Genomic DNA, 22,422 nt, shown 5'->3' with positions numbered 1-22,422 from the left:
CTATATTTTAGAGACCGATAAGTTGAATTTGGTCGCTAAGTTAGAGACCAATTAAGTGTATCGGTCTCTCACAATTAGCGACAAGGTTATTGATACCGACCAAATCGATCGCTAATCGGTCTCTATTTTTCTGTAGAGACCGATATGTCGGTCTCTAATCCGCGTTTTTCTTGTAGTGTGATGTCCTAGAACAAAAAATTCAAAGGTATGATGTATTAGCTTATTGAAAAATTGTGGGTTCTTTTGATGGTGCAAGCCCGAGACATACTGACGAGTACCAAATGGTGGCGAAGATGAATCTTGTGGTGATTTAGGGAGAACAACTGCAGAAATTTTATTGGTCCTGAAACTCGATTCGAGCCTCCTGAAGATGGCGAAACTAATTCCAAGGAGCTGGAGGTGATGGAAAATCTGTTTGTCACTTTTTATGTCCATACTTCATGGGTTTCATGTGCATTGCTGTTCCTTGAGCTAATTAACATTCTTGCTAAGTAATAGTGTGCTTATGTAATAGGGTTTATCCTCTGTATGAATTCATTAAGTATTGGAGTTCTAGTTAGGGTAGAAGTTATGTGTAGTTATGTATTTTGGATATGAATTATGTTAGATAGTTTATTGTATTTTGGTTATGAAAGAAAATAAGTTTTATTCATTGTGTGGCTTGTAAATTAGGGTATGTTTATTGCATCATTGTCACAAATTTTAAAAAAAAAACAAGATCTCTTATAGGAAGGTTGGCTAGAGATTTCTTGTAAAAACACTAGCCCTGCTCAGTCCATAATGAGAACATTTTCATCATGTATTATTCTCCTTATGCACATTAAGGGAGGAGCCGTATTACATTGAAGTTTCCATCCACAGAACCCCTATAACGTGTAACATGTAGAAAACAAAACAAATTACATTCAATTAAATCAAAGGAAAACACATTGTAAATAAACATATATTCCAATTCACTCCACCAAAACATGTGATATTCAAGTTTTCATTCAACCAAAACAAATTACATTCAAGTTTCCAAAACACATGACCTTCAAGTCTCCTTATAAAATCCTCACAAAATTAAGTACATGACATTCTTGTTTCCATATCAACCAATGCACTCAATCAGCAGTCTATGGGCCCTATCTTGTAATAGAATGTATACTGGCATTTGTCCTAACAGAAGCATTGGTACGTAGTTGCATCCATACCTTGAGTTCCTGCATTGGCAGTTGCACCTACACTAGCACCTACACTAATTCTTTATGTTGTTTTAATTTAGCAGTGGCCATTGCTCTGCTGTAATGGCTGATTTTCACTCTTCTGCCTAGATTCTCCAAGTCCTAAGAATAAAAAAAATGTTTGAGAACATGGAAACATAAGAATCCAACATGTTAATACGATATATGAACATACCTTTACAGAAATAGTTGATCTCACATCCCTGGGGTTGATTCATGGACACTGAATGAGGTGCATTAGATGATGATGCACCATCTGCATGTGGTGCAGTAGTTGATTGTGCATGGATGTGGTGCAGTAGATGATTGTGCACCATGCTGCTGATGTTTATCTGACCAAGAAGATCATTCACATTAGTAAATTGAATCATTAGAATTCTTGAATTTAGTCATTCTGCTCTTACCGCGGCTTGTCTTGAATGATGAGAAGCTTGGGATGATCAGTGATGCGAACCTCCAATTTTTCTCTTTCTTGGTGGCTTTATAGAGACTTTCTTTGATGGACTAGATGATGTCTGACTCTACCTTGTGTTTTCATGCCTTTAGCAAACCATAAATTGTAATAAATTAAATTCAATGTCAAAAGATAGAGCTTAAATATATAAAACTATATTGTTTACCTGAAACAAATTTTATTTTGGATGAACTTCATTGGTACATGTTAATACATTGTGACCAAGTTCCAAGAATCTTGAACAAGCATGCTTGAGTCCTTTCCTTGTAGATTGCTATCACCTTCATCCACTTGTTTTCTCTTAAATCTTTGTGGTCTTCCTCTTTATTTAATTCCTATAAACTGGTGACTTTAAGGGTTGATACAGAGTTTTTAAATAGTGTTTCTTGACAAATAGTTGTGCAAGCATGTGAGCAAGGATAACCACACTGCTTGAACATGCCACATGTACATGTCTTCTTCCTCAAGTTAACCACATACTGTCCAAAAATACCTTGGGCAGACAAGCATGGAACTGATATTCTTGGTTTCCTGAGTAGAATGCATAATAGTTCTTGAAAATCTTCTGGTTTTTGTTGATTATCCTCNAAAATCTGTTATTACCCTTCGCAGTGGTAAAGTAATGGAAAAATCCATTCTTGAACCTTGTGAAAATTATGATAAATCAACTCCAAAGGGTAAGGAAGTGGAACCCATAACTTGCGAAGAAGAGGATCAACAGATAGTGCCACCACCATTCCCTCATGCATTGAAAAATACAAAAAAATCAAATTTGAATTCTGATATATATGATATTTTTAAACAAGTAAAAGTTAATATTCCTTTATTAAATGCAATAAAGCAGGTACCATCATATGCCAAATTTTTGAAAGACTTGTGCACCGTGAAAAGAAAATTGAATGTGAAAAAGAAAGCATTTTTAGCCGAACAAGTAAGTGCAATTATTCAATGTAATGCCCGAGATTTAATTACTGTAATCAGAAGTGGATTAATTAGCAATATTGAGACTATAGGAGCTCAAGTGGAGAAATCGGGCGTCGGTGCAATACAAGCCAAGATGTTGGACAGAACATCTGGCGCCCGAGCGGTATAAGATGACCGCCCAAGCGCCAATGCATCACAAAAGAAGAATTCAGACAGAACGTCTGGCNACATTGAAGTTTCCATCCACAGAACCCCTATAACGTGTAACATGTAGAAAACAAAACAAATTACATTCAATTAAATCAAAGGAAAACACATTGTAAATAAACATATATTCCAATTCACTCCACCAAAACATGTGATATTCAAGTTTTCATTCAACCAAAACAAATTACATTCAAGTTTCCAAAACACATGACCTTCAAGTCTCCTTATAAAATCCTCACAAAATTAAGTACATGACATTCTTGTTTCCATATCAACCAATGCACTCAATCAGCAGTCTATGGGCCCTATCTTGTAATAGAATGTATACTGGCATTTGTCCTAACAGAAGCATTGGTACGTAGTTGCATCCATACCTTGAGTTCCTGCATTGGCAGTTGCACCTACACTAGCACCTACACTAATTCTTTATGTTGTTTTAATTTAGCAGTGGCCATTGCTCTGCTGTAATGGCTGATTTTCACTCTTCTGCCTAGATTCTCCAAGTCCTAAGAATAAAAAAAATGTTTGAGAACATGGAAACATAAGAATCCAACATGTTAATACGATATATGAACATACCTTTACAGAAATAGTTGATCTCACATCCCTGGGGTTGATTCATGGACACTGAATGAGGTGCATTAGATGATGATGCACCATCTGCATGTGGTGCAGTAGTTGATTGTGCATGGATGTGGTGCAGTAGATGATTGTGCACCATGCTGCTGATGTTTATCTGACCAAGAAGATCATTCACATTAGTAAATTGAATCATTAGAATTCTTGAATTTAGTCATTCTGCTCTTACCGCGGCTTGTCTTGAATGATGAGAAGCTTGGGATGATCAGTGATGCGAACCTCCAATTTTTCTCTTTCTTGGTGGCTTTATAGAGACTTTCTTTGATGGACTAGATGATGTCTGACTCTACCTTGTGTTTTCATGCCTTTAGCAAACCATAAATTGTAATAAATTAAATTCAATGTCAAAAGATAGAGCTTAAATATATAAAACTATATTGTTTACCTGAAACAAATTTTATTTTGGATGAACTTCATTGGTACATGTTAATACATTGTGACCAAGTTCCAAGAATCTTGAACAAGCATGCTTGAGTCCTTTCCTTGTAGATTGCTATCACCTTCATCCACTTGTTTTCTCTTAAATCTTTGTGGTCTTCCTCTTTATTTAATTCCTATAAACTGGTGACTTTAAGGGTTGATACAGAGTTTTTAAATAGTGTTTCTTGACAAATAGTTGTGCAAGCATGTGAGCAAGGATAACCACACTGCTTGAACATGCCACATGTACATGTCTTCTTCCTCAAGTTAACCACATACTGTCCAAAAATACCTTGGGCAGACAAGCATGGAACTGATATTCTTGGTTTCCTGAGTAGAATGCATAATAGTTCTTGAAAATCTTCTGGTTTTTGTTGATTATCCTCTATGTTGGGCCATACGTCACCATCATATTTATCCATTCCAGCCTTTTTCTATTGCATTCTCTTCATCAATTTATTTCATATACATTCCAGAATTTTGATGATTGGCTTGTCTTTTGCATCCAGGATTTAATTGTTGAATGACTCACAAGGATATGTGTTGAATTATTTTGAATTCCATGGAAAACTAAATAGCTCATGTACTGGGCTTTGAACATATCATTTTTAATTAAATGAGATGTATATATATATATAAAGTAGGTTTCAAATGACTCTTTGGCTTTCTGAAAGGTCAAATGATTTTTGGAATTCTGAATGTACGTGAAATCATATTGTATCGTAAGAAGCTTTTCTTAAGATCCTCTATTTATAGTCCTCTTTTCATTTTTCTGTTCAAAATTAGACTGTAGCTCATTAATGAAAAAGTACTGAAGTCGCCGTCTTTTCTTGAATCATAGTACACTTCAATAAATTAGCAATTTGGCATTTTCCAAATGCGGGAAAAAAATGGTCTCTGACAGCAAAAGTGATTGTCTCTAAGCTATGTCTTTTTAGAAAAACATTTTGATCTTCTGTGTCTTGTTTAAAGTGCATGATCAGTTAGTCAACTTTTCTATAAAGTAGGTAAGATCCTTATTGTAATGCCCGAGATTTTGATTCTGTTAATCTGAGATGATTGANATAAATTATGGCCGTCCGAGCGCCAGTGTTGAACAACTTGATTTCCGGGCAGAACATTCCGNTTCCGAGACCAGATTGGGCAAAGCATATGAAGTATGCTATTTTTGGACAGAACTGTTGGCGCCCGAGCGGTAGTTGTTGACCGCCCGAGCGCCAGTGTTCATCACATATATGTTTCGGGTAGAAGGTGCGGCGCCCGAGCGGTAGTCTGTAACCGCCCGAGCGCCAATGTGCCATAAGAAAAGTGCTTGGACAGAAAATGCCGCGCCCGAGCCGGTAATGTTTAACCGCTCGAGCGCCACCTAAGTTTGGTGAAATTGAGCCACGTATCATTAACCATGCAATGCAATATATATATAACAANAAGGCTACAACTGGACGTAAGTTTTGTTACATTTAGACATGAGTTGAAATTATGATGGTGTCAGAAACAAATATGAATCATATATGGTGTTTCTGATATAGTAGACATCGTATATTGGAAGTCAGATCGAAGAACAGATTGTTTATGTAATTGTTATGATTTTCGGAATTGATTTGATAAAGACTTGATATCAGGGTTGCATTGTTATTGATTATGAGTTGTACCGATACTGATTATGAGTTCTTGTATTATTTCTGTGATGTGGAGATCGGCGGGGTTATCGAGACTGTATTGTTATACTGTTGAAACATCAGCAGATTGACATTTGATCAGATTCATTATTGAGATTGTATTGTGGTACCGTATGTCTATTGACATTAATCAGAGTGTGTTTTGATTTGAGTATTGATCAGAACGGGTTGAACTGAGTTATTTACTGATATTGTATCTATTCGATATTGTCATTGCCAGATTGGGTATGGACAGAGTTGAATTCGAGACTTCGTCTTCGTCGGACCGAGAAGATAAAGGTATAAATTAATGTTGAGTTGGGATTGCACACCTCGAGTGAGGTTTGTCTCGAGTTTCCCTAAATCACATACTTTATTTTATTGCATTGATATTTGCAATTAATGAATAAATTGATATGCTTGTTCTATTGATTTATAGATAGCAGGTATTAAATGATTGGTCTTGTGACAGAAGGGCCGGATAGTGAGGAAAGCGTCATTGACCCATTGCACTTTGTCACAGGATAGTGTATGGCGGAAGTGCCATAGTCTTTGACGGATAGGTCAGGACATCGGACGTTTGGTCATATCGGAGTGGATAGAATTGGAGTTGCTTCTATTACTGATGTTCGATATGGAAAGGGCCAAAGTTCGTGAATAAGAACGTACCACCACCCCGATCGGGAGGGTAGGTGGGTGTATGTTCTTATTCAGATCGGGATCCCTAGATTAGGACTGAGTCGAGTCTGAGTCTGAGAATCACGGAAAGTGATTCATTGATTAATATTGATTTATGTTCATGAATATGGTACATGGATTTATGTTCCTGATTTTGGTACATGTTTAGACTATGACCTTTTATTGATATTGATTCATGTTTCGGATTATGATACATGCGATGAGTACTTTATTCATGTTTTGATTAGGATGCATGTTATGAATATCTTTTATATGCTGTTACATTGATTATATGATTGCATGTATACATGGTTTATACTGAGAATATAATTCTCACCGGAGTTATCCGGCTGTTGTCTTGTTTGTATGTGTGCATGACAACAGGTGGGACAGGATCAGGGTCAAGAAGAGAACGAGGCTGGACTAGATAGCGTGGAGATCCGGGCTCAGAATTAAATTAGGATTAAACGCTGATATGTAGTTGGACCTAGTTGAATTATTATAGACAATACAAGATTTGTATGTTTATGTTTAATATGTATTTCAGATCGATTTACATTACGTTTCCGCTTTGCATTTTAAAAAAATTTTATGTCCCACATTACTTAATTGTGTATTTGATATTAATAACGATTAAGGAAATGAATTAGCGTCCGGGTCCCCACACTTATAGATGTGTGGCTTGATCGGAAGATATCTTACTCTGCCATTTTCAAATATTATTCGATAGAATGAATGGTTGAGTGGTCTTATTACACAAACTTGTAAGCTCGAGGGGTCGAATAGATCACATATGCTACTAAGGCTAAAACGGTTGGATAATTTTGTTTCTTGAGATCGGTTGAATGACTTCTTCTTAATCTTTATTAGAACAGTCGAGTACATGTATTACATGCAAAGACAGTTTGATTTAGTATAATAAGTTATTGTTTGTTGAGTAGGTCTCTTGTGAGATGGTCTCACGAATCTTTATCTGTGAGACAGGTCAACCGTACCGATATTCACAATAAAAAGTAATACTCTTAGCATAAAAAGTAATACTTTTTCATGGTTCACAATAAAAAGTAATATTCTTAGCATAAAATGTAATATTTTTTCATGGATGACCCAAATAAGATATCTGTCTCACAAAATACGACCCGTGAGATCGTCTCACATAAGTTTTTGTCTTGTTTGTTATTATCAAAACTATGAGATCTAACATGTTAGATATGTAAAAATGGTAAGGGATAGTTGTTATTTCACATTTATTTGAGTTTTTTTTTTTGGGCAATTGTGATAAACTTACAAGGAGGTCATGTAGTTAACTTATATTTGTATCTTATCAATTTTTGTTAGTAATTAATACTAAGTTTCAAGATTATCATTAAATCAAAAGGAAAAATAATAATAAATAGACATCTACCAAATGTTTAATGATATATATCCTTAGACCTTTACTTGTTATGATTGCGTAAGATTATGTTAATAATCCTATCAATTTCATGTTTACTTCTTTTTTATGGCTCGTACTAACTCGTAAAGTTCATCCATATACTTACCTAATTTAACCTTAAATTTGATTATTTATCACAAATAAAATGTGTGATTAATAATATTTTTACTAATACTCTTTTCAACTAAGGAAAAATACATTAATACCCTTTACTTCCAAAAAAAATAGTGTATGAAAAGCTAGTTTATAAAAATTATAAAACATAAATAAAAAAAACAAATAATTTGATATACTATTTAATATATTTATTTGATTTTATCCTTATTCTTGGAATTTTTTTTAACTCAATTAATTAATTTTTATTTTTTAAACAATGGATAATATCTATACCCAAAAAATTTGGTAAATTAAAATAATTTATATGTAAATTAATAATAATTTAAAATATTAAATAAAAATCATAATCTCAATTTTACAAATACAAATTAAAAATAAGATTATTTATTATAATAAAAGGAAAAATTGTAACTCGTCACTTAATCATTATTTCAATCATAAAAATCGATCAAAGTAAACATGTTATTACGTATCATCATTATTTCACATCTGATAAAATTAGTTTAATAGTCTCATTTATCCACGTATAATCACATCTTATTAAGTTAACGCAACCTTAGAGTAATACATCAACGGTGATATGATGTATTCAATTGTGGACATTTATCCTCATATGTGTTGAATATATTTATTATAATTGGATTTCGAACATGAGATCTCGTCATAAACTCTAGGCCTAATTACCAGTTGATATAAACTATCGGAAATGGTTTAGATGATCTTGAAAGTGGGTTATTTGTATATTTTGTCACTTATATTTACCCTAGAAACATATTCAATCAGTCAGATTTATAATTTTCATAATTGATTCATTAATTTTTAAATTGGAACAACTATTCTCAGATGAGTAAAGCACCTGTGAAATCTGAAAGCATAATAATCTCCCATGCAAAATAAACGGGTGTTTATTCCTTATTTTATATATATATAAAAATACTCTTAGACCCTATAAAAATATTAATATGATTGTAACAAAATAATTTTTCACCATTTTTATGCATATAATTCGAAATTTAATCAGTATAAATGAATATAAATCACATTATTTTATTATTATTTATTCGAATTGTGGTATTTTAACTTTATTTCTTTGGTCATTTTATAGTGTCATGTCGCAAAAATATTAAATTTTAACTAGAAAAAAAATTGTTGTATGGTTTTGACGACAATTTTTGTACATTTAAACATATAAAATATTGTGAATTATATATTTTCCGAAGTATTAAAAGCGCGTAAATCTAAAATTATGAAATTGAGATTATTTGATCTTCTTTTTAAAAATTATAGAGGGTTAATCGTTTATTTATTTTCACATAGAGTTATCAGGTATTTTGATATTTCATAAAAAGGTTGTAAGCTAGAGACGATATTGTGAGCGTTAGATGTTGAATTAAGGATGTTTGTTACTAAAAACTTCTGACATTCAAACATTTTTTTTCCTAATCTATACATGCCCAACAGTTAGGAACCTCGGCCTAAATAGGTTGGGTATGTAATCTTTTTTTTTAAGAATAATATTTTTTGATTGACCGAGTGCGTGTTATTTTGGGGAAGTAACCATTTTGGTCATGTATGATTGTTTTTTTTATAATTTCAGTCATTTATGTTGTCAAATTTTGATCTTTATGTCTTTTAATATTTTTGTAATGATGGTCTTTTTTCAATGTTGATATGTCTCATTGCATAAGTCACCGTCATGTCAGCATTGTTATGGTACAAAACCAATGAGTCATCTAGAAAAATAACCAAATCGAAAAAAAAGAAAAAAGCTAAGTCCCAACCCATAGTTCCCAGATTCGAAATTAAGGATAAATTCATAATTTTTTTTTATTTATTGATTAATGATCATAAATTTATACATTAATGTACATAAAATTTTAAACAAAAAATATGCGGGGAGCTCAAACTCATGTCCTACAAAAGTAATTGACATTAGTTACATATATTAATGGACTAAGGCTGCGTTTGGTTGGAGGATACAATTATGAAATGATAAAGAAAATGATTGAAGTAGAAATATAATATATAATGATAAAATAATATTATGTTTGGTATGATTATTAAGAATGTGATAATTTAGAATCTTTTGATGAATTGACTAAATTGCCCTTCCACTATTGCGACGGCGGTCGGCTGGCGGTGTGGTGGCTGGTCGGAGGCGGCGGAGGCGGCGGCGGGGGGTGGGGGGGTGGTGGTCGGCCGACGATGGTCGGAGATCGGTCGCGGAAAATGGTGGTGAGTTTGGATATAGAAGAAGGGTAAAATTGAAAAAATAGGATACATTAAGAATTGGATAAATAATCCTATGGAGTGAGGATTGATTATTTTTTCCAGTTAATATAACATAATAATTTATAGGAAGGATTGACTTAATTAAATAAAAACCCTACCAAACATGAAATTAAGTAGGTTTAAAAAACATAAACCCTCCTGATCAAGGCTACCAAACTCAGCCTAAGTTGATAACCTGATTGACTCACCTCACACCTTTAATGCCACAAGTTATCTTAGGTAGTGCTTGTGAAAAATGTTTCATTAGCCTTTAATTTTTTTTAAAAAAAAAAAAAATTGTTTTTGTGTTTTTAATCCCAAAGTTTGCATATATTTCGGCTTATTTTAATTCAAATATCAAATATGGTCTAATGTTGATTTTCATTCTTAAAAAATGATTATGACGTTTTCATAAATAAATTAAATTTTTTTTCTGAAAATGATTAATAAATTATCCACCAATATGAATCTAATCAAATTAGAATGTTTCTTAATGTATAGTTCTACATAAGCATTAAAAACTTTATACCCGAGGGATTTTCATCCTATAGCATTCCAGTAAGCGGAATTGTGGATAGGGAACTATACGAGCGACCTACCCAATTTATTGTAGAAATTTTCGGATCAATGATTAGACCATGCAAACTAGAAATACTTTTTCTCGGATAAAGGAACAGAGGGCTCTCTGTTAACTCCTGCCTAAAGGTAGCTCTAAGGGAGGGGAGCTACATTCAGTAATCTTAGCCCTCCCCCCGTGAGCCCAAAATGCTAGTGACGATATCGATCGTGACCTTGATTTTATATAATCCAAAATTATCCTTTACGAACATTTGCAAGTCACACAATAAACGATCAAATCCTAGCTCTTTCTTCACCAATAAGTGTGTGTTTTATATGTTACTAAAAACTAGCATTAAAATCACTTATTTACCAAAGAATCTACCCTAAAAATTTGGGTTAATGTTTGTCGTTGGCTTAATATCAGGTTTGCCACGACGACTATTTGAAGTATGTTCAAGTGGTTTAAGAAGGCCTTCCGTGGATCTTCATTGATCACGAGAGCTCGACTACAGGCGGCATGTCATGCCGGTTTATTCTATTTGGACTGCTCGCAACATAAAGTTGTTGGAGAAAGTTGACATAGATATAAAGGAGTCAATTCGGATGGTTTAGATCAGATTGATCAATAGTACTATTCAAAAATTGCTCAATCCGAACCCGAACTAACCCGAAAACTCTCAACCGAAACCCAAACCCGAATCAACCCGATTTTGACACCCCTACACAGATATAGATACCTGATCCTTGCTATGATGACATAGTTGGATAGTTAGTAGCACGTACTTGTATCGTCTGTGTATGTCTACAGTATCTTGTTTACGAAAATTTTGGTCTATAAAATTTTATTTATAAAAAAATATACCCAAAAAAATTTCGACCTTTCACGTTTATTTTCAAACTCTTTCTACTTCTTCAATGTTTATAAATATAATCATTTATCTAAATGCGTTATCTTTTGCCAATACTTTCTTAAACGATTAATTCTCAAAACTACATACTTTTTTTTTTGGGGTATATATTAATAATAATAATTTCAAATAGATTTAAGGCATCAAGCAGAGAATCAAAATGGCTAGAGAAACCTTATTTTGAAGCCACAAGCCAAAAATTCCAACCCCATAATAATATTGGATATGTTCTAAACACATAGAACTACACAATTTCATCCAAGAGTCGCTTGTTTTTCAACAGGGGAGAGAGCATGGCAACAACTCTAGAACCTACAAGAAAGCCAATTTATCATACCATCAGCAAAAAAAGTTTAAGTAACAAAGAAACAAATAATGCTATATATATATCAAAGAAACAAATAATGATATATATATACATATATATATATATATATATACACATACATTGCACTTATTAGATCGAAAAAATGTTAAGTAATCAAGCCAAGTTTGAATCCAAAGCAAGCCAAATTTAAATTCAAAACACATCATTTTTGAATTATAAACTCTAGTGTTGAGTTAGTGAAAAAATATTATGTTTGATTATGTATACAATGATGTATATTTTTTTGTTTTCTTCCTTAAACTTCACCTATAAATACTCATACATTTTTCATTTCAAAATCACACCAAAACACAAATCTTCTCATCTACTAAGTGTAGAATTGAGATAAATGATTTAATGTGCGATTTCTTAAGGAGTGTTTATACTTGGAAGGAATAGGATTGGTGGAGAAAAAGTTAGTATTAAAATCAGAGTGTTCTGAGTGAAATACTTTGTATTCTCAATTATCTTATCTTCTTCGTTATTAATAAAGAAGTGATATCCTTGAGATGTTTAGAGTGGACATAGCTCAATCTTAGGTGAAGCACTATAAATATTGGTGTTCATATTATTCATTGTTGATTTCACTTGTGATGTCCGCTGCGATATTATCTCGTTTATTTCTTTAATATCCCAACAACTGGTATCAGAGCGAGGTTCTCAAATACTATAGAAAGTCCTCGTATGCTCTGTGGTTGCAGCTTAGTCTTAACTTCCACATCAGAAAAGGCTCTTTTGTGTTCAGGCTTTGACGATTAATTTGTTGGTAGTAGTCACAAAAGATGGAGGTACGCACAAGCAAGATGATTAGCCTTAATGGCTCTAATTATCAACTTTGGAAAAGTAAGATGAAATATCTTCTATTCATCACCAAGATGCATATACCGGTGTTCAGCGAAACTAAACCAGATGATAAATCAGATGCTGAATGAAACTTCGAGCACGAACAAGTCTGTGGGTACATCCGACAATTTGTTGATGACAATGTATGCAATCATATTTGTAACGAGACACATGCTCGTACACTTTGTACGAAGTTGGAGACACTATATGCCTCCAAAAGTGGCAACAACAAAGTGTTCTATTTGAGCAAGCTTGTCCAGGTTTGATATAAAGAAAGAACTCTGGTCGCAGATCATTTCAATGAGATTCAAGGATTCGTAAAGCAGTTATCAAGGATGAGCATAAAACTTGATGACGAGATGATAACTCTGATTGTGCTAACTTCATTGCCAGAGTCTTGGGAGACTCTGAAAGTATCACTCACGAACATAGCACCAGGAAGAGTCATGAGTATGGACTTCATCAAGAGTGACATCTTGAATGAAGAGATGAGGCAGAGATCTCAAAGATCATCTACCTCACAGTTAGATGTTTTGACTGCTGAGTCAAGGGAGAGAAGCAAGATCAAGAAAAACACAAATCAGAAGCCAAGAAGAAGAAAGTCCTCGGGGAGATATGCCAACATAAAGTGTTATCGCTGTGGAGAAAACGAACATGTTAAAAATTATTGTCGGCAACCAAAAAACAAACAAGAGACCGACGATGAGCAAACAAACGTCATTGACGAATTCAATGTTGTTCACGAGCTAGAGCAGAAGTCCGTAAATTTGGCAACTCAAGTACCTAGTTGGGTGATCGATAGTGAAGCAACAGTCCACATCACATCTCGAAGAGAATGCTTTACATCCTACACACAAGGGGACTTTGGTGTGGTGAGAATGGGGAATAACTTATCCAGAGTCTTGGGAAATGGAGATGTGAGTTTAACTACCGTGGATGGCTCTACAATGATCCTGAAAGACGTTAGGCATGTGCCAGATATGCGCCTGAATCTGATATCGGTCTAAAGACTCGATAAATAAGGTTTCTGCACAACCTTCCGAAATGGGGTATGTAATATTTCAAGAGGATCACTTGTGGTAACAAAAGGATTAATGATGTCAAAACTGTATGTAGTTCAGAAAAATCATTCTGAAGGTGTGAACTACGCACGGAAAGAAAACTCAATAAAGTTGTGGCACCGACGTCTAGGCCACATAAGTGAAAAAAATCTTACACGTCTAGTGAGCAAGCAAGTTCTGCCCGGTATAAAGCAGGTTCATATGAAACAATGAACAAACTGCTTAGCCGGAAAAAAAACACGATATCATTCAAAAGTTCACCTCCTAGCAGAGCCGATTAAATTCTAAATCTGGTGTACTCAGATCTATGTGGTCCGATGTCATTGTCGCTCGGAGGAGCGAGGTATTTGGTACCTTTTATCGATGATCATTCTCGGAAAATTTGGGTGTGGACAATCAAAACCAAGAATCAAGTAGCGAAAACATTCAACAATTTTCTAAACTTGGTTGAACGACAAACAGACATAAAACTCAAATGTATTCGAACAGATGGAGGAGAATACATTGGATCCTTTGATGAGATATGCAAAAAGAACAGAATCAAACATCAAATGACACCACCAAAAACACCACAACTCAACGGACTAGCTAAGAGGATGAATAAAACATTGTCAGAAAGAGTCAGAATCATGCTCTCACATGCAAAGCCGATTAAGGAATTTTGAGGTGAGGCCACGATTGTTGCTGCATATATATTGAATCGCTCACCTTGTGTTCCTCCCAATTATGATGTCCCGGAGTAGGTGTGGCAAGGCAAAGAAGTTTCCTATAATCATTTGCGGGTATTTGGTTGTATTGCTTATGTTCATATACCAAAAGATAAAAGACAGAAGTTGGATGTCAAAACAAGAAAGTGCATATTTATAAGCTATGGCAAAGATCAGCTCGGTTACAAGTTTTATAATACAGATCTCAAAAATCCTATAAGAAGTCGTGATAATTCTTGGATACTGCGGGAAATGAGAATTCTGAATCTGAACAAGATCTGGAGTGGTGGCCTTCAACGGTAAATCCACAACCGGTTGAAGGTGAAGAATTGCAGAACGATCATGAAAATGATGATGAGATCCGTGTTCACAATGAACCACCAGCAAAAATTTCTCGTGGTACAATGATCACACGTTCTGAAGAGAAGTGCGACCCTCAACAAGATATTCCTTAAATGAATATATTCTGCTAACTGACGGAGGAGAACCAGAGAACTTCGAGGAAGCTATTGCCAGTGAACACAAGGATAAGTGTATGGAGGCCATGCATGATAAAATGCAATCTTTGCATGAAAATGACACATTTGAGCTTGTAAAGCTGCCGAAAGGTAAGAAGCTTTGAAGAATAAGTGGGTGTTTAGATTGAAGCACGAAGAACACAGTAGTCAACCAAGATTCAAAGCTAGAATTGTCGTCAAAGATTTCAGACAGAAACATGAGAACGACTTTGACGAAATATTTTCACATGTGCTAGGGTTAGCAGCTGAGCTTGATCTGGAGGTGGAACAAATAGATGTAAAGACCGCATTTCTTCATGGAGATTTGGAGGGAAAAATCTACATGGAGCAATCAGAGGGGTTTGCAGAGAAGGGGAAAGAAGACCTCGTGTGCAGATTAAAGAAAAGTTTGTATGGTCTCAAGCAAACACCAAAACAGTGGTACAAGAAGTTTGAATCAGTGATAACTCAAAAGGGATTCAAGAAAACCACTGCAGACCATTGTGTGTTTGTCAAAAATACATCTGATAACGATTAGATGGTGCTTCTGCTCTATGTAGATGATATGTTGATTGTTGGCAAAGATGCTTCTGAAATCAGAAGCCTAAAGAAGCAACTAAGCAAGATTGTTTATATGAAAGACTTGGAGACATCAAATTATTGGTATGGAAATCTATGGAGACAGGTATGCCAAGAAGACCTGGTTGTCACAGGAGAAGTATATTGAGAAAGTACTTCAGAGGTTCAACATGAACCAGGCCAAAGCAGTTGGATGTCCTCTTGCCAACCACTTCAAGTTGAACTCAAAGCAGAGTCTTATTACGGAGGATGAGTAAGAAGAAATGAAAAGTGTCCCGTATGCTTCAGCTGTTGGAAGTCTGATGTATGCTATGGTATGTACGCGGTCGGATTTAGCTCATTTTGTAGGTGTAGTGAGTAGATTCCTATCAAAACCGGGAAAAGAACATTGGCTGCAATAAAATAGATATTCAGTATCTACGAGGAACCTCTAAATATAGATTGACTTTTGGAGGATCCAGACTTGAGCTTATAAGCTACACAAATGCAGATATGGCAGGAAATTTTGACTCCCGAAAATCCATATCAGGATACCTGATTACATTTGTAGGGGGAGCTGTGTTATGGAAGTCAAAATTGCAAAAGTGTGTAGCATTGTCAACCACTGAAGTGGAGTTTATTGCAGCAACTGAGGCATGCAAAGAGTTATTATGGATGAAAGGGTTTTTGGATTAATTAAGTTTTGTGCAAGATCAATATAAGTTGTTCTGTGACAATCAGAGTGCAATTCATCTTGGAAAGAATCATTCAATACATTAAAGATCAAAGAATATTGATGTACCTTATCATTGGATACGGGATGTATTGGAGAAGAAATTGTTAAAGCTTGAAAAGATTTACACAGATGAAAATGGATCCGATATGATGACCAAGACATTGCCGAAATGAAAGTTGGAATACTATAGAGCTGTTACAGGTTTGATCGAATTCACAAAATAAGATTGAGGGGAAGAATTGTTAAGTAATCAAGCCAAGTTTGAATCCAAAACAAGCCAAATTTGAATTCAAAACACACCATTTTTGAATTATGAACACTTGTGTTGAGTTAGTCAACAAATGTTATGTTTGATAATGTATGCAATTATGTATATTTTTTTGTTTTCTTCCCTAAACTTCGCCTATAAACATTCATCCATTCTTCATTTCAAAATCACACCAAAACACAAAATCCTCTCATCTACAATCATAAGTGTAGAAGTGAGATAAAAGATTTAGTGTGATAATTCTTAATAAGTGTTTATACTTGAAAGGAATAGGATTGGTGGAGAGAAAATGAGTGTTAAAATCAAAGTGTTCTAAGTGAAATACTTTGTATTCTCAATTCTTTTGTCTTCTTTGTTATTAATAAAGAAGTGATCTCCTTGAGAAGTTTAGAGTAGACGTAATCCAATCTTGGGTGAACCACTATAAATATTGTTGTCAATCTTATTCATTGTTGATATCACTTATGATGTTCCGCTGCGATGTTATCTCATTTATTTTCCTGATATCCCAAGTCCCAACAAAAAATACGAACTCAGATTACAAGATAGGGTCCCCCCAATTTAACTAGAATTCAAGATTAGCCCCAATTATGCAATGTCCATACGGTCCACATAAAAGGACGAAGGTCAGAAACTATTAGGTGAAGAGAACAAAATAGGTCTAGATTCAACAGCTGTGAAATATTTTCGTCCGAGTTGCCACAGAGAAAGATGTGGTCTGACATAAAAAAAACATCAACCATGTTTGATAGAAAGTTGTACCTTAGGAGCAATAACCCATTTGCCATTGATCCATTCCTGATGCACCCGCAGGTCAGAGATCTCGAATTTTAGTATCTCATTAGCAGCCTTAAAGAATACAGAATATTTACCGTTTTTTCGAACATTGGAAATCACACCAACCCACCAAACACCATCATACAGAGCCTCAACTTGTTCATGGACTTCAAAACGGTCAACTATTCCGGTATCGGGTGGGCGTGGCCTCAACTGCCAACTATCCACCTCTTCTCTTAGGAGCTTTGTATCTTCCTTATCATCGTATATGGTTTGATACTCAATCAAATACTTTTCATTATTCAAGTCTTTGACAACTGTTGCAGAAAACCAAGCACCTTCAAAACCTTCATCACAGCTATGGACTTCAACAGGTGTTCCAGGGCTGAAAATATGTTCGAAATTTTCAGCTGGCAACGAATCATTCTGCATCGAAAGGTAGAGACATAAACTTAAGTATCAGGTCTTTCCCAAAAGAAAAAAGCTTGACAATCATTGCTTTTGAGAGTCACTACAAGAATAAAGTCCTAAAACAAATTCTCTTTTCCATAATTAAAAAGAAACAGGTAAAGCAAACAGTTTCTGATTGCATGGAATATTAAATGTCAAAAGCTATAGCAATTTAAGTCTCACCACTTGAGCAATCTCCAATTCTCAAGAAAGTTTTACTAGGGAAGGGAGTTGATGAAAAAATGGACATAAGACTAGATTCCATACATAACGAGCTCTGGGGTATTTAGCAAAATAACCTTGATCAAACTATTTTTTTTAAAAATAACATTCCCAAATGTATTTGACTTGTGAATATTGCAGCCATGTCTATATTTTGATCTTATACTGCTTCCTTATTTTTATGTTAGTTTGTTTATACTTTATGAAATGTAATAACAAGTGGGAAACAAAGAAATCTGGTACTAAAATGGAAAAAAGAAAAAACATATACTCGGAGGCGCCTTGAAACTATAATTTTGAAAATGTACTAATCAACCATCTATTCGGATATTTTTTTTTAAGTAACGGACTAATAATAATAAGTTAGTAAGTTGGAGGAAAAGACATTCTTCCATACCAGCCCTCAATAGACAGGTTTACTTGCATTTCTTGTGACGCCAATACACAATGCACAAACATTGACCATTGACTCAACAATATAAGTTGTCGTCCAGCAAGTTTGATTGTGACGTAAAGAAAATTTCAACACAAGATTCTACTAGTAAAAGGCAATTAAAAAACACACACATTCTATCCTCCAATTTCGATCATAACTCCCAGTCAATAGGAAACAAGTGATTCTTGAGCTACTGGAAAGCTAAGAGAGAGGATTAAAGTTTTATCTACTCCTTGTTTATTTTAACTATGGCATTGCTTCGCCAGAAAGTTGAGCTCGTGATTTAATTTCATAAAATCAATGAAAAGATTTCTTGTTTGAGCATAACCAAACATGTGATTCTTGAACTATTGGAAGGCTAAGAGAGTTGGCCTACAACCTTCACGTTGACTACCTTTAGAAATTCTAGTAATCTCCAGCACTGGACACTGCGAATTGCAAGGTGCTGGATGTTGCATGCACAAGATATATGCCGGTCAAGTTACTAAATTTTTCACTCTTGTGATAGCAGAAAGATCACCCAACGTTTTCTCTGGCTTGTGATAGCAGAAAGATCCCTCGACTTGTAGCTCAAGGAACTTGAGACAAGCTAGAGAAAATGTTGGGTCTAAGAGATTCATGCAACAGAGGTCATACAAGATGGACAAAACGAGGGGTGTCAAGGATAACGTATATGATTGTTTTATCTTTAGTTTACCGAAGTTAAGGTGCCTTACAAGTTACAACTGAGAATGAATAAATTCCTTCATAATTCTTCGTTGACTTATTTCCTTTGTATCACATTTTATTATTCTCAATTATAACAAATACATGCTCCAACTCAGTAGAAAGCAATGTTGCCCTTTATGCAAACTGTGTTAGCCAAGTGAAACAAGTCTGTCAGAAACTACTGATTGGGAGTGTTCTGGCATATTCCATTGTACCTATTCCACGTTCAACCCTGAGAGGACAAAGTGGTCTCAAAGGGGGTGGAATCGATGCATATCAGGATGTGTTAAAACCGAAAATCATAAAATATTGATAGTAAAATTAGTTCTTGGCATATTACTTGTTTGTGTGTAAGGATACATTCTTTTACCTATATAATTGTAGCATTTCAGGGATTGAACATCAAATCACTTCTCTTTTCCCAAGTTTATCCTCTCCTCTCCTCTCCTCTCCTCTCCTCTCAGTTTCCACTCCATTCCTCCCCTTTTCTTCTGATTTTCGATTCCCAACTTGTCTTCCCAACCTTTTACTCTCATAAATTTCTGGAATTCAACACTCACTCTATTTAATCTCAAATTCGGATCAAATCATAATAGGCAAACAAAATCTGAAGACGAAAATTTAAAACCAAACGTACCTGATTACATCGCGGTGGCTGATCATCGCTCGCTTGTTGAACCAGTGGCGGAACCCACTTCCCGTACACCCATTCGCGGTGCAGCCTCAGCTCGCGTGCCCTGAAATGCAACTGCTCCTTGGTGCCCCGGAAAAACACAGCATATTTGTCATCCCCCAACAATTCCGTGACAATCCCCTCCCACCACCCGTCACTATACCATGCATCCACCTCTTCGCTGAACTTGAATTTAAAGCGTCTCTCTGGTGGAGACGCCGGCCTCAGCTGCACCAGCTCCACCTCCTCCCTCAGCCGTTTTGTACTCGATTCGCTTTTCATTAAAGTCTTGTACTCCACCAGCACTTTCTTAATCTTGTCATTTTGCGGCGGCCTCACAACAGTGCCCGCGTACCAAGAGCCACGAAATCCCAAGTCGTTGCTGCTGATCTCGACTTCTGCTCCTTTCTTGAAATACTGGGAGATGATATCGCTGGACATATGGAAATGGGTGTCGATTTTCTTTAGAAATTGTTGAATGGGAGATGAAACGAAATGGGCAGGCAACAGCAGCAAGAAAATTGGCGGGACAGATATATATATATGTCGGACTGATGAGGAATTTGAAATTTTGTACAGTTCCCTACGAGGAAAAGAGTTTGAGCGGTGGAAGGGGCTAGACTTCTTTGACAAATGGAAATGTGAAGGATTCTTTAGATCTTTGGGCTTGCAAAGGGTGGGCAAAATAGCAAAGAAGGTGATCCTGAAAACCTAATCACAACAATGAAAGATGAGAGTGAGGATGGGTGCAAGCTAGAATCAAATCAAATTATTGTATCAAACAAATGGAACTGTGAATGATTCTTTAGATCTTTGGGCTTGGCAAAATAGCAAAGAAGCCATGGTGGTGATCTTGAAAATCTAATCACAACAATGAAAGATGGGAGTGAGGATGAGTGCAAGCTAGAATCAAATCAAATGATTGTATCAAACAAAAACTTATCGACTAATTGGTCAATTTTGTGAATTCGATATTCGATTGGACCTTTGAGAAATAGTTTCACATAAGGCCTAATCTTCATTCATTTTATTAAGTAATCAAATCATATCATGAATTATTAATAGTTCAATCAAATTTAGATTTTTTATTTGATTTGATTTGATTTGAATAGTCGTTGGATTCGATTTATATTCGAATTATATAATCACATCCCCAAATTATTTTGTTGATTACTCATGTAAGAAATGTAGTACAATCACTGCTCCTCTATTTCAGAACATTCTCATCCATCGGTAATCTAATGGTGGCTCATACATGTTCAAAAGACGACTCACATTAATGTAGCACTTTGCCCCTTTCAATTGGTGGATCCCACAAATGTAACACATTTCTCCGAATATCACTTATTTCTCAATGTTCGTTTGTTAAATATCTATATTATCATTCTATCACGCCCTGACCTAGGCCCATGCAAGTGTGATCGTACAATGGACTCATGTAGCAACTACTTCATATTTATATTGTTTCATGAAAATAATTAACACAAGTTGTTATAGGAGACTAATGTATAACATCCAAAAAAAATATTTGAGGTGTTTAGTATTAAGAATAAGAATAATAATATTCAAGAAAATGAAAATAGATAAAATTTATAAAATATGTCTAAAAAAATAAAAACTTAAAATACAAAATTATGTATATTAATTTATATAACATTTAAATTATTTAAGTAATAAATAAATAAATTTATCTTATAAGAGCATGATACTATGCTAGATCAAGTGTCAAAAAAAACTAGAAAATAAAAGTGTCCAAGTTTGGTGGCTTATCTCCTCTTATACATTCATCCATGTTGAAGAATTTCATCAGAAAATTTTATTTAAATTTCTTGGTTTAGAGAGGATAAATTGTAGTAGGAAGTTAGAGTGGACAATAAGGGGAAAATAAATAAAATTCAAGGAAAAATACCAAATATTCTCCAAAAATATCCAAATTTTCACACAACCACCCTTTCCTACCCAAAAATCATGGTGTAATGGAGTTATAAGAAGATCATGATCCAGATATTCCCAAAAAATTCAAGTTCGTGAAGAACCATTTCTGGAAAATTTCTAGAAAACCAGTTTTGAAGTAAATATTTCTAGCTTGATTTACAGTTTTTTCTGGAATGATTTTCAATTAGGTTTTAAAATAAAAGTTGTTCAAAATTTTTTCTAGTTCACACTGTTTTTTGTCGTCTGAAATAAGCTTGACAGTCATTCTAATTTTTAAAAATATGTTATTAATCGGTTTCGAATTTCGAAAAGTGTCAAATATAAAATTTGTAGATCATTCAAAATAAATCCTCCTTCAAAAATTCAGCCTCGTGTAGCCATTGGATCGGCCACATGTGCTGCCCCGATTCGTCAGTTTCCGATTTCCAACCATTTTTGAAGTAATTTTAGGCATTCTTGGAAAGTTTGATAATTTTTGGACGTGTACTTTAACTAATATGAATTTTCAAAGTTTTATTCAAAATATCTGATACAAGTTTTGTACAAAAATGCTTTTTAAATATTGCAACACATATTATCGGTCCTGACCACTGTAAAATTAATCACATTATATTTATAAGAAATAATATAGGATTGAGATTGAAACCGAGACGAAAGGTAAGCTAACAAAGTGAGGATTTCTACGATTT

At 34.7% G+C, this 22,422-nt stretch overlaps 1 protein-coding gene across 1 annotated transcript; it reads right to left on the bottom strand.

Annotated features, from left to right (window-relative positions):
* Positions 1 to 11,612: 11,612 nt before the first annotated feature.
* Positions 11,613 to 20,556, bottom strand: LOC140984159 (protein AGENET DOMAIN (AGD)-CONTAINING P1-like). The gene is made up of 3 exons (XM_073451396.1): positions 19,763 to 20,556; positions 17,295 to 17,735; positions 11,613 to 11,807 (listed from the first exon to the last, which is right to left on the bottom strand). The coding sequence occupies exons 1-3, from the start codon at positions 20,237 to 20,239 to the stop codon at positions 11,772 to 11,774; spliced, it is 954 nt and encodes a 317-aa protein (XP_073307497.1). The 5' UTR covers positions 20,240 to 20,556; the 3' UTR covers positions 11,613 to 11,771.
* Positions 20,557 to 22,422: the final 1,866 nt, after the last annotated feature.

The sequence above is a fragment of the Primulina huaijiensis genome, chromosome 9 (genome assembly GCF_012295235.1).
Source record: "Primulina huaijiensis isolate GDHJ02 chromosome 9, ASM1229523v2, whole genome shotgun sequence".
NCBI classification, from domain to species: domain Eukaryota; kingdom Viridiplantae; phylum Streptophyta; class Magnoliopsida; order Lamiales; family Gesneriaceae; genus Primulina; species Primulina huaijiensis.
The sequence above is the reverse complement of the archived record's forward strand: the minus strand, read 5'-3'. Positions and strand labels throughout refer to the sequence as shown.

Coding starts and splice junctions, on each gene's coding strand:
- LOC140984159 (XM_073451396.1), bottom strand. CDS start 20,239: ATGTCCAGCGATATCATCTCCCAGTATTTCAAGAAAGGAGCAGAAGTC. Junction 17,736..19,762: donor AGCCACCGCGATGTAATCAG/GTACGTTTGGTT, acceptor CTTTCGATGCAG/AATGATTCGTTGCCAGCTGA. Junction 11,808..17,294: donor AATGGGTTATTGCTCCTAAG/GTACAACTTTCT, acceptor GCTTTCTTGTAG/GTTCTAGAGTTGTTGCCATG.